Raw genomic sequence first — 13,789 nt, 5'->3', positions numbered from 1 at the left:
AACTCACGCTCTATTCTTTCTCATCAACACTTTGAAGATTATTACGCGCTGAGCTTTCAGAAAGCAAATTAAGTTAATTTTTTCCCACAAAGCATGTACATATGCGATATTCGATTTAAATGTGATAGAGGATACACTTTTTGCAAAACCTGCCTTAGATGCAAACGTCCACTTGCAGTGGTCTCAGACTGTTGAGGATAATGCATTATGTCTGCATGTGAAAATGAGAGCGAGTTACTTTAATACGTGCATCTGTACTTCTAAGAATTTGATGTGTTAATACATAATGTGTGTGTGTGAAAAAGGTCAGGGAACAGCAACAACAAAACGACAACAACGATGTTGATTTATTTTCCTTTCACTAAGAACAAGGCATGTGCGTTTTAACATCTTGTTGACTGGCTTATCTTTGTTGCCGGGGTCATTATGCGCAGTGATCTTCGCATGAGATGATGTACTTGATGCCTTATCTTGCTCTCAAGGAGTAATTTGTTTTCTCGTGAAGGACAAAGGACATTTCAGAAAACCGGAAATGCTCAGACAAATCAGATTACAAAAGCTGTCTCTGAAGAAGGCTTCTGGATGTAAATCGTGTAAAGAGGTTTCGCAGAAACTTTTTCTCGGTGATAAAAAGATATCGCTGGGGTTCTCTATCTTCTAAGACCAGTGATGTATAGCGGAAAACAAAATTACACCTCATGCAAAAAATTAACAGATCTGTTTGAGAGACTGCCTGTACGTGTGTAAATAATAGTCGTTAAGTTTTGAACATCTGCGCGTCTGAAAAAACATATCTGTGTTTACTCTGTGCATGCTTAAAGGCCAAAGTGGGCGTGTGAAGCTACAGGCTACCACAGAGGACAGCACACATATCAGCAGGCAGATAAATATAACAAGCTTAACCCACTTAAGGAATTTATGTATACTATACTCTCAATAGTCGTAATGATGGTAACGAGCCGATTGTAGAGTTAAATAAAGAGAAAAAAGGAATACAGTAGACTTCCACTATAAAGAAGCTAGTCTATTCATTAAATAAAAGCAATAAAATAATATTAATAAATTTATCTGCTTTTTCTAACATGTATATGAACATGACAAACAAGCATAATACAAATAGTAAAGAAAATAATAAGGGGAATGGCGTTGATCTTGAATAATATATATTAACATTCTGAAGCAAAACTTTTCCACACTCCTTCCAGAATATCTGAAAATATTACCCTTTGCAAAGCGTATATACTAATAATCTTGAGTTTTATAGTCAGCTAAGCAACTTCTCTTCATAGAAAAAACAGAAACCGAAAAAATACAAAAAAAATAAAGCATAGATCATTGACCCAAACAGTCTCGGGAAAATTTGGAAATTTAGCCTCGAACACAAAATATCAGTGACCGCAAGATAAAATGTAGGGATCATTCCAGATTTTGCTTTATGATGATAGCTAGCTAGTCTCTGGTTGCTGTGATCTCCTCTTTATCGCCACGGGGCATGGTTTGAGCTCCAGGACAATGCCTTCTGCCCACGAATCTAGTCTGAGAGGAAGCAAGTCATGGTTGACAGGCGGGAGGAACTCGAACTGCTGTAAGAGCGTTGTGACGTAGAGGAAGGCCCGCGAGCGCGCGAAACTCTCCCCAGGACAGCTGCGCTTTCCAATGCCAAAGGGAAGAAATCTGAACAAAAATAAATAAATAAAATCAAGTTTACGAAAATATTTGATGATGTACGTAAAATAATAAACATCTTTGTACCACTAGTGTGTGATATGTACTTCCGGAGTCATTTTTAGTACTAAAATATGGAAAGCAATACGTTTATGACTCGAGACTACACAGAAGCACGCTACCTCCATCGTGTAGGGTGAGTAGGGGGCAGCAACTGACCCTCGTCGTCTAGGAAACGCTCAGGACGAAATACCTCAGGGTTCTCAAATGCTGCTGGGTCCCGATTCATCCACCAAATGTTCTCAAACAGCTGTGGACAGTTCAGTTAAAGAGTGTGAGAAATATGAAATAGATAATGATAATAGATAACATCAAGCAGCTGTATAATGTAGAAAACAAGATTGATTTTTATTTAGACTGAAATAGTTATATGAAGTCAAAAATTCTACCACTCAAGAGAACTATACTCTATTTAGAAATACATCATAGAAATACCCATGGATTTATTTTTGCATGACTAACATAACTGAGTCAAGGCAGGTAGTTTTAAAATCTGAACGCCATGTCGAACGGTAATTAATACCAACTCTTAAAACTACTTACAATCTAGTCAAAACAGCTGTGGAAAGTTCAGTTGAGTGTGAGAAAGATGCAATAGATACTGTAACGCGTATCGAACAAAATAATGCCACGTAGAAAAAGTCTGTTGATTTTGATAAAGGTTGAGTCTTTAAACCTAGAGCACGAACTTATATCCCCTGGACAGCTGGCAGACGATTTTCACTTACCTGCTAGAACGAGGCTCTATACCAGTAAGCTTCCGGTTTATTCACATTTCAGATTAACTACTAAAACGAGGCATTAAACGACATAGTTTCCGGTTTATTCACATTCTTTGTTACGGCTCGCCGAGACTGACAGGGGATCACTTTGCAAGAGGCCAAGAGTGAGTCTCGGCGTACAGACATCAGTCTATCAATACACGTCCTTGCCTAGACATAGATTACAGTCTCGGTCACATGGTTCAACGAGTTTATGTTCTAAGTCGTTTCTAAATATTCCTGACAGCTTCATTCAGGAAGACCGGAGGAGTTAATAAGTTATGGGCTGAATATGTATGATGGTCTAAATGTTCTTGACAGGCTCATTCAGAAAAAAACCTTTTACCGCTAGAACATACTAATTTTTAGATTTACATCTTTTCTAGCTCACAGGCTTGCTCATTAAACCAACGAGTCATTAATGTATTTAGAATAACAATCGTTTAAAAGTAATCTTTTTTTTATTTCTTGTCTGTCAGCAGCCCTGTCATCTCACCACAGTTCCCCTGGGAATGCAGTAACCATCAGTAACAATGTCCTCTCTTGTCTCGTGCCACACACCCAAAGGGACGTTAGAAGTGATTCTGATCACTTCCAAGATGGCTGCCTCCGTGAAAGGGCAGCTTCTTCTGTCGTCAAGGGATGGTGCTCTGTGTTCCACGGTGCTGTCTATCTCTTGCTGAATCTTCTTCATGACTTGAGGATAGTGCACCATGTACAGGAAAATCGACTTCAGCAACTCGTTGGAAGTAATGAACGCTGAAAATTACAATAAACTCAAAGTTGCTTCAGAGGTGGATTTGATTAATTTGTTTATGTTAGTGAGGAATGAACCAAAGTGGCTCCTTACTTCATTTTCTTACATGGAAGAAGACTGAATAGTTTCAGTCTATTTCCATAATTTTTATTGATGAATTTCCGATGTGGCAGTTATTTTCAGAATAAAAAAGGCGAAACATTTATTTATAATCAATTCGAGGCATTTAGAAGAAATAGGATAACAAACAAGAACGCACATTAAAGAATAGTATAACATACTTGAACTATGTATTAAGTATATAAAATGTATGTAAAGCATATATCAATCAAATATCTAATTGTAGTATATCATATAGTAGATGAATAAGTCAGCAAAGACGTTTTCTGTAATAATAATGTTAAAATTAATTCTTATTTTCTTTTTTCCAGTTGATGTTGTAGCACATTAAAAATTATTAGGTTTCCTTTAGTATATAAATTTATCAAATGTATATTTGTAGTTGTTCAATTTTGATTTTTCCCAGTAGAATTTGTGCAGAAAACCCACTTCATGCTGTTCCTTTGTAAACGTATAATCTTGTTTTTTTGTTCTAAACATTAAGAGTTTTAAAAAAAGGGTAAATCAGTCCTTGTTGGTGACTGCCATGAATCGGAACTTATCTACAGGTAAGCTATTTTGAGGGTAGTGTCTATCTGCTCTTTCTCGCTGATTTAGCATCCACAACCCTTTATGAAGTGATAACAATCCTCGGATAGTCAACAGCAAAGTGCACTGCATCACACAAAAATTGAACCGACCATTAAGCGCTGTCACCTCGAGCCCTAGCTGTCTTTTCTCTAATAAATAATACTTCTCGGTTGTACACAGCAGTATTTTCAACGAGGAAATGATTGCTTATACTTTTTATGCTGAAGATTTTCTTTACTGTCTATATGAGAAAAGTCAAATAGGCTTGCTGGTGACATAGATATTACTTATTTTTTCATAAACCAGTTTAGGTTCTACTTTTTTGTTTTGCATGTACCGCTCCACGATAAACATAACTTATTCACTGGGAGTAATATTGTAACATTGTATTATATTAGGTAATTTAAGTCTAAAAGAAAAAGTCACGTGTAAGAAGGTACAAGCATTTACCAATTTCAATACACAGCTTTCGATTTTACATTAAAGTCAGGAAATATTTTCAAAGTACTCAAAGGCTACTACATAATTATTATCCTTGATGTAGTCCACAGAAAGGACAGGTTGACGACAGGACTAGACGAGAACACAAGTCAATAACTTTTAAAAATAGAAATAATTTTTTGTGTAATCATACCAGCGGCAATAATGTTTAGAATCAAAGTCCGGATGTGGTCGTCTTTAAGCCAGTCGTTGCTCATCTGTGCTTCCAGCAGCGAACCAATCATTCCCTTCGGTTCACCAGGCACGTGCTTTGCCTTCACATCATCCCCACGGAAATATTATAGATTAGTAACTTAGTAAGTTAAAAACGTAGGTATTAGTTAAAGAAATACAGTCACATTAAACTCACAAAACTATTTTAACAGATCTTTAAAGCGAGGTTTTGGCTGTACACTAGTCTTTTTCGATGATATTCATGATTAGTATTACTAATAAATAGTAGATGGTGTCACAATAATGAGGTAATCATACTATAAAATAAGGTTTTAGAATTCTGAGATAAAAGATATGAGTTGACATTTTCACGGAAAGGAAATGAAATATATAGTCTGTGAAGGACATGATGGACTATTTTATGTTGACCCTAAATGTTTTATCAAACTTACCTGAAATACACTTTAGAATATTGCGACAATAACAAGAAAAAAGTTCTAGAATAACCTTTCCTTTGGTGACGACTTCTTCAATGAGCATGTCCCGGCACTTGAGTGTGTTTTCACACAGCTCCTTGTAGTAGGTTCCAGGGAAAAACCGCAAAAATGGTAAGGTAAGCAAAACGGACTCAATAGTGGGCGACAGGACTCTCTGTACGCACAACGAGAAATCTCCAATCAGTTGTGGCACTTTCGAGTCTGGGTTTTGTTCTTCTCCCGTGATCTGTTGGACGGAAAAAAACGACTGAAGCGTAGGTTTATCGAAGGGTAAATTATCTTATACATGGATGTATATAAACATATGATCTGAAAACAATTATCTGATTAAAGATATCCAGAATATGACATACCAGAATAGCTAAGGCACGCTGAATGGAAGTAGAAATCATTTTTTCCAGCTCTACTTCACAATATTCTTCCAACTGCCCATGATGCATTCCTCCATTTGTTTTTAATTTCGTTTCCAGCATCTTCGTTAAGCGGCATAACTCTGTCTGCATAACGTTTTCAAACTTTTCCACGCCGCTTCCGTAGAACTAAATATAAAGAAAACACAATAATATTTTAAAAGAAACCATTGATTGATTCTAATTATTGGTGAACAAAGGTAAGGAGTACAGCACACAATTTAAAGAATAAAATCTCAAGAAAATGACAGGACCGTTTTAGCTACATTCTAGACTTCACAGTGCTAAGACATATGTTTTTGTAAGACTCTGCAGTGCCTTGCCCGAATCACCGGCTCGGAGAGAAATTGTTTTGTAACAAATATTCCAGTCCGCCACACCAACCATAACTCAGACTTGTGATTTCTTCTTTTCATTCAAGATTAAAAACAAGTTATAAATGCCGCCACTTCAGCGCAGTAAACAACATTCATAGAAGACTGTTAACACCCTCATGGTTGGCAAATTCCAGCTCTGCTACCAGCAATGGCAGAGACAGTAAATGCGTTCGCAGGGATCATATTTGAAGATGATAATCTTGAATTGTACATTATTAAAACCGTTAAATTAAAATTTCTCATTTCTTTCCAAATAGTCTTTGCAAGAAGAAAGAAAATGCTGACGACAAAAAAGAATCAAAGAAGTACAGCAATTTTGTCAAAAGCTGTCAGTTGTAATAGATATTTAACTTTTTTTTTGTCTTAAAACTAATGCTTTTGATTTAATGATGGATACATGGACAGAAAGGTACTTTCCTTATAATAACAACTCTCTGTTAAAGTTGAAATTATTATTTTTAAATATCTATCAATCTTCAGTGTCGCTTAGGCATTGAACATGGAACTGTTTTAGAAATCTCTCACCTTGATAGTAGAATGCAAGAGCTTTCTCATCTTCAGCCAGTTTGGATTGGTGACTGTGTCACTAAAAGAGACATCCTTAGAATTGTACATTACACAGGTGGCCGTGAACGTTTTGGGTCGGTCATTGGTGACGAGCTCTATCTCCTTGTCGGTAAACACCTGTCTGACAAGTCTCGCCGAGTTGAGGAAACAAAAGTTGCCGATGATGGTCCTGCACATGACGATCTCGCCATACTGTCTGGCCCACTTCTCACCCAGTAAATGCAGAGTTCCTCCTTTGACCGCTTTCAGTATGTCAAACAACAGCCTGACACCTGATGGCCCTGGAGGTACAGTCTTTTTTGGAAGGACGAAGATCTTGTGGAGTAGATACAAAAGTACCCCTGTCACCGCAAGAAGCCAAGGCAAAGCCGACCCTAGCAAGCAACCGATCTGGTCTGTTAAAGCCATAGTAGTACTGCTTGTTCTGCCGGTAAAATTGGTCTTCAAAAAACCACCAAACAAGGACCTTAATAGTATATAGTTACGTCTAACTGAACTGTATATCGTTCTGTGTTGTGCGAAAACTATACAGGCTCATTATATGTGTATCAGCTAACCTAATTTCTAGAGTACAGGTCTTGTAAACAAAAAGTTCGAAGTAAACATGAAACCGGAACACACGACAGAAATGTTCCAAGGAATGGAATAAGTAAGGTAAAGGTCGTCCATTAATCTTTTCAGGTCGTTGGTCCGGATGAGGTTAAAGACCTCACTTTTCTCGGGGCCAGCTGTACTTGGGGGCAGTACCCATCTCCTCTCCCTCGCTGACTCATCTTCTCCAACTGACCATTGTCATGTACTCATTCACGCCAGCTGGGTCGTGGGTCGACTGGGGGATGTTTGCTTGGCTACTCGAGTATCGAACCAGATTGACTCTCAGTTCGGACGCCATCGCTCTAACCAGTGGTCTTTCTAAGTATGTGCGTTGATGCTCATTGCCAGATTATCTTTTACAAGTTTTGTGGCAATGAATCTTTTTTTTTTTCTTTACCCTTCCCTCTTTTCCTTTTCTTCTTCCCTCCTTTACCATTTTTTGTTTATCTTTAGAAATAAATCTTCATAAATAATTTCCTTAAGTTGATTATTTTTCTAGCACCGAGATAACAGGAACTAGGGAAACATAAAATACAACCCCGGATGTAGTTTCTTTTTTACGGAGATGTTTATACGTAAACAAGATATTTTATATTTTCCCCACTTTGTTTGTGACAATGTCCGACCAAGGTAAGACACTGTTTAGACCTGCTCAGCTTTAAACGATGAAGCTTCGTATCTTAAATCTGTACAAGGGTGCGAAAACTTAATTTTTCTTTGATTGGCTAATTAACATATTGTTTCTCACGTTTATTTCATCTGCATGAGACAATCGACAGTTATTATAGCTTAACATGGATGGTTCTGTTCTAATGTTTACAAGTAATTGTATTTTGCGGGTTATTTACGCATAGCTAAAAAATAAATAAATAAATAAATAAATAGAATAGCCACACCATATTCCCGGACTGTTCTTGATACTCACGATGTCTTTCTCTCTAATCATGAGCTAGATATAAAGTTACAAAAACAACTATAGTTAATGGACGGATCTAGAAAACTTCGATCACGAGTTGTATAGAAGAAAATTGTATTAAACAAGCAGCTACAATATCAGACTGTCCCCATGAACTGTGGACAGTCATGCCTGTTAGTGCGATGGTTCTTGCTTCCTTCACAGCGATCTGCTGGAGCTAGTGGTCACACATATCTTGTGTACAAAGACAGAGGTCACATATGTCTTGCGGGTTGTACTGCATGCTCTGAAATACTTGCATAGGAGTGTGAAGATTAGTCATGCTTTAATATCAGGTAGCGGACAGGTGTGTCTCACTGGCCTCTAGAACTCTCTCTCTCTTCACGGTCGTAGAGGGCCAGCACCTGTGAACAGTCTATGACTACACTAACATGCTGATGGTTGCTTCGGTTCAGTCCGGAAATTCTTGAACAGAATCTGGCTATTTCTCAGTGATTGTAAAACTAACCTGATGATTTTAAGACAAGATTATAAAACTCCATACAACCGTGAACACATCCCTGTCATTGGTGGGTGGCCTCATTTGAAGATAGTATCGATGTTTTCTATGTGTAAGTGATCATGGTCAGACTAAAAAGGAGAAAAATACTTTTTCTCATACTTCCTCGATTCCAGAATAATTATTAATGTATGGCAACTGCTCAGAGGGAATAACGTGCAACGTCGTATCAGGAGACTGTCCACAGGGCTGAAAATCTCGATATCAAGTTTTCTGTAGATTGTGCTGTTAACATTTATTTATTTATTTTATGAAGCACCTTGAGCTTGGCCTTAGGGTAAAGATAAGGCGTTAAAACAAGTGATCTTTGATCTTTACTTATTTATTTGTAGTTAAGGCTGGCGAAAGATGTGCTGCGCACTAGATGATAGAAATACTGAGCCCCGCCCCCTCTTTCTCAAAAACTGAACTATTTATCAACAAAAGACAAGAGACAAGTCGTTTTAATAAAATATGTACATACATATAACAGTATATAAAAATCATCATGCAAACTTTACAAACTCTAATGAAGTCGTGGTTGTTGGACCATGGACGTGTATTCACTGTTGAATCTTGACTTGTTCACACTTTTCTCCTTCGGACGACAAATATTTTTCCCGCACAATCTTTCCATGTTTCCACTTTAGTTTAGTTCACGGATATTCATAATGTAAAGCCCAAATAATAGATATATTCTTAGAGTACAGTTCAGCACAAACATGTTATGAAAGACCTGTAATAATATAACTTTGCAAGGATGATAGCTCCGAGCGCCTGAGCAGAAAAATTAAAAGTAAAATCAAACAGCAAGCTTTAACATTCTTTAACATTGTTATATATCGCCAAAAGGTGTCAGTGACAAGTAATAGGTCTGTTGTATAGAGTTTTAGAACTAAACCGTTTGCAATATTTGACAGTGTTACACAAATATGACAGATTAACATTGTTATTTGTGAATATTGGAACAATAGAAAAATAGTCTGACAAAGGTAAGGAGCAGACAATTCATGTCTCTTATTGAGTACAAGCATTTTATCCATTTGTCTACTGTGACCTTCTCTGTATCGCCACGTAGTATGGCTTAAGTTGCAGGACAACGCCCTCTGTCCACGAATCTTGTGTGAGGGGAAGCAAGTCATGGTTGACAGGCGGGAGGAAGTCGAATTTCTGTAAGAGTGTTGTGACGTAGAGGAAGGCCCGCGAGCGCGCGAAACTCTCCCCAGGACAGCTGCGCCTCCCAACTCCAAAGGGAAGTAGTCTTACAGTCAAAGAGACAAACTGTTTTGTTAAAGTCTCATCTATGCATCCTCAGAATTAGCAAAAATGTTTCAGAAGCAAGCTTTGAAAACAGTTCTATGTCCAAAAAGGAAACTCTCTCTCCCTCACACGCACACACGCACACGCACTTGCACGAGATAGATTGTCTAGGCTTAGTGTCTGGAAGGAGTCCAGAAAACAACTGTTTTGTTATCTTAATCTGAAATTGATACTTATGGCATTTTCTAGTTTATCTGTCTACAAGACATTTACTTAAATAAAAATCCTCACGCTTAAAAAAATAGGACATACATATAAAACAAACATATTTACCAAAGGTGCGTGAAATCCTTATCGGAAACCGATTTTTATAAATAAATACATGATCACAATACTGCTTTACATATTCCAAGAGCATTACTCCTTACACCAATCAGCATAGTTGTCAATAGTTGTGATTATAGTCAATTTTATTATTATTATTATTATTGAGGAGAAGCACACTACCTCCATCGCGTAGGGTGAGTAGGGGGAAGTAACTGACCCTCGTTGTCTAGGAAACGTTCAGGACGAAAGACATCAGGCTCCTCCCATGCTGTCGGGTCTCGGTTCATCCACCAAATGTTCCCTAATTGCTGAGCAGAGATCAGTTTGCATTATTAATAATATTTAAAACTATTAAACTATGAAGTTTATTCATTGACAGAATTCAGAGAAAGTTTTAACTATACCACAGCAAGTCACATACTTTTGTTGAGCTTTTTGTCTGTGAATAGGATGATCAAGTAGGTATTAGAAGGTTACGGACTAAAGACCAGTTTGGAACTCTGATGGAAAATTTCTTACTGTTCACTCAGCCGAGAGGATGTATGTTATCAAGTTAGTTTACAGACATCGAAAGGAGAGCATTGGTGTCAGTGCGTCAATTAGAGTATCTGGTGATTATCGTAAATACAATTTCCTGAGAATTTTCTAATTAGTTTATTAGTTAACGTGAACTAATTAGTACAGCTCATTATTGAAAATACTTGTTACAAAATGGTTTAATGTTTTGATGAAAATGTTTTATTACTCGCACACATCTAACGGTTGTACCTTACATTTAATGACAATAGTTAATTATTTCCCCTTGATTTTGTTATTTTAGTTTCTTACAATCGTGCCTTTGGGGATGCAAAAGCCGTTAGTGACGACATCATCTCTTGTCTCGTGTCCAAGTGATAGCGGAATAGTAGAAACCATTCGAAGTACTTCCAATATGGCCGCTTCTATGAAAGGCAGGCTCTTTCTATCGTTAAGGGAGGGTGCTTTAAGTCCCAAGACTTTGTCTATCTCTTGCTGAATCCTTTTCATGGCTTGAGGATGGTGAGCCATGAACAGGAAAAATCCCTTGAGCAACTCAGTTGAAGTAGCATACCCTGAAAACATGATTAGTTAATAATCAAAGTCATTAAAAGAATTTGTTATGATAAGGAGATAATGGAAAAAAAGCTTTAAACTACTGGCACATGTTTTATAGTTGTTTGTGAAGTAAAAATATGTCTTAAAGTGCTGAGTTAAGAAAATATAATAACGAATTTGGAGTAGTTTGATAATTATCTGATACAATTTTGTTGTAGAATATTTGTCTGAGTGTAAATATTTATTCTGCGTTGTGATTAATAGGAAGGAAAGGCAGCCTATATATAGTTACTATAGTAACTGCAGTGAAAGGAACTCAGTTGGTGAGTACCTTAAAAATTTACGAATGGTTTAGTAAAAAGTAAAGAAATAAAAAAGCGTAATATACATCAGAAGCATTTTTAATAACATTTTGAGAAAGAAAAAACTTTACATGAATGCTACACCACAAACATTGCATAAACGCTGTTAAATAAATCCGTAGTTTAACAAATTGATTGATATTTATCTGATTCCTCTAAGCTCTGTTCTTCCTTTTAGTGATAAATTTCGAACATCTTTGTCATTCTGAAAAAGCCTGAGTAGAAACCGATGACATACTTGAACTAAGATTGTGTTTACATTCATACCAGCAATAACAATGTCAATCATCATCCCCCGGATGTGATCGTCTGTAAGCCAGTCGCTGCTGTTGTTCACCTGCTCATCGAAAAGAGCACCCAGCATCCCCTTCGGCTTACCAGGAACGTGATTAGCCTTCATGAAAATTGGTTTCATTTTATTATCATCAATCCTGTAAGCTTACAGACACACACGTTCATAAAAACAGACAAAAACAGATGTCTAAAGCGTTGTTAACTTATTTCTTCATGAACTGAATCTCTAACCCTGAGCACATCACATTTGCTTTAAATATTTAGTACTTTTTATGAAATTATGTGAAATAAAATAATTTAAATGTATTTGATATGCTTTGTTATTATTAAATAATAATTAATGATTAATTTATTTTTTTTGTTATTTGTTGTAATTTATGCCTTATCAAAAAATATTTAAGCCACTGACCACTGAAGTCTCGGGGAAGCAGTTTCGACCTCAGTCACCTCGGCTTAATGGCCCTACACTGGAATCGTATTTAAAATAGATATATCATCACAAATACGGAGATACCTTTGCTTTGGTGAAGACTTCTTCCATGAAGGCATCCCGGCACTTGTGGGTCCTGTCACACAGCTCCTTGTAGTAGGTTCCAGGGAGAAACCGCAGGAATGGAAAAGTGAACAGAAGATAGTCAGTGGTAGGACTTATGATTTTCTGTAGACACACTGCCCAATCGCCAACTAGCTGTGGTACTTTGGAATCTGGCCCATGGGCTTCACCTGTGATCTGGTATTTCGAAACACACGGTGATTAATGATGGTAGTCTTTTGATAAAGTATTTGTGTACAATACCCATTATGCCATGCTAAACATGTTTATGCACTCGCGTGCCTTCGTATGTGAAGATGTGCGCAAGTGTGCATAGTCATACGAGTGAATGAGCTATTTTTTTCCCCACAGATGTGCTGCGAATAAAAACAATTCTGCCACTTCTAGCACCATTGAGAGAAAGAAAAGGTTAGTAGAGATGAGATAAATGGGAAGAAAGTGAAAAGACATGTCAGTGACCTACATATTACACACATTACTTACCAAAGTTGCTAGAACACGTCGAATAGAAATGGGCACGAAACTTTCCATCTCCAGGTCACACCGACATTCTGGAAGCTGGCGATCATTGCCACCCGCTAGTTTTATTTCCGTCTCTAGAGCTTCAGTCAAGCGACATAACTCTGCTCGCAGCATCACTTCAAAAGTCTCTACACCGCTTCCATAGAACTACATAAAACACAACATTAATAGATTAAGTTAAAATCAATGAAACTTGTGATGAGACTACACACTTAGAAGCCCTGAAGTTTGCATTGAATGATGTTCAGCTCCATTCATTGATCGTTTTCTTACAGGTCTCTAAAAACAATTAACATTGTATAAAATAATGATAAATAAAACAATAAAATTGAAATAGTTGAACACTAAAATAAAATAACACAAAGGAAAAGCCCATAAATAATTTCGGATAATACCTTGAGAGTGGAATGAAAGAGTTTCCTCATCTTGGACCAGTCTGATAATTTGACTCCATCACTTAATCCCACGATCTTGAAGTTGTAGGCCAACACAGCTCCAGTGTAGGACGGAGGTCGATCATTGGTGACAAGTTCTGTCCCCTTGTCGGTAAACACCTGTCTGACAAGTCTCGCCGAGTTGAGGAAACACAAGTTTCCGATGATGGTCCTGCACATGACGATGTCTCCATACTGTCTGGCCCACTTCTCACCCAGTAAATGCAGAGTTCCTCCTTTCAACGCTTTTAAAATTTCAAAGAACAACTTGACACCTGAAGGACCTGGAGGCACAGGCTTTTTCCCGATCGCAAAATGTTTGTACACAAAATACAAAAAAATCCCTGTTACCGCGAGAAGCCAGGGTAACGCGGGGCGAAGAACGGAAAGGAGTTGAAATAATACCATCTTAGTGCTGCTTGTCTTATTGACAACAAAGTGGAACTGGTGTTTACAATGACTCTTCTCTAAGAGATT

At 37.4% G+C, this 13,789-nt stretch overlaps 2 protein-coding genes across 2 annotated transcripts; both read right to left on the bottom strand.

The window, feature by feature from the left end:
- Positions 1-503: 503 nt before the first annotated feature.
- LOC112556696 (steroid 17-alpha-hydroxylase/17,20 lyase-like) lies at positions 504-6,956 on the bottom strand. Its single transcript, XM_025225935.1, has 7 exons — positions 6,397-6,956; positions 5,438-5,623; positions 5,095-5,310; positions 4,568-4,688; positions 2,983-3,245; positions 1,848-1,975; positions 504-1,674 (listed from the first exon to the last, which is right to left on the bottom strand). Exons 1-7 carry the CDS (start codon positions 6,844-6,846, stop codon positions 1,446-1,448), a joined length of 1,593 nt encoding a protein of 530 aa, XP_025081720.1. The 5' UTR covers positions 6,847-6,956; the 3' UTR covers positions 504-1,445.
- A 1,976-nt stretch (positions 6,957-8,932) lies between these two features.
- Positions 8,933-13,780, bottom strand: LOC112556698 (cytochrome P450 2J6-like). Its single transcript, XM_025225937.1, has 7 exons — positions 13,274-13,780; positions 12,840-13,025; positions 12,318-12,533; positions 11,777-11,903; positions 10,902-11,164; positions 10,254-10,381; positions 8,933-9,747 (listed from the first exon to the last, which is right to left on the bottom strand). Exons 1-7 carry the CDS (start codon positions 13,718-13,720, stop codon positions 9,534-9,536), a joined length of 1,581 nt encoding a protein of 526 aa, XP_025081722.1. The 5' UTR covers positions 13,721-13,780; the 3' UTR covers positions 8,933-9,533.
- Between the last annotated feature and the right edge of the window lie 9 nt (positions 13,781-13,789).

This window comes from Pomacea canaliculata, linkage group LG2 (assembly GCF_003073045.1).
Source record: "Pomacea canaliculata isolate SZHN2017 linkage group LG2, ASM307304v1, whole genome shotgun sequence".
In the NCBI taxonomy this organism is placed as follows: Eukaryota; Metazoa; Mollusca; class Gastropoda; order Architaenioglossa; family Ampullariidae; genus Pomacea; species Pomacea canaliculata.
Note: the sequence above shows the minus strand (reverse complement) of the source record. Positions and strands in the feature narration are given on the sequence as shown.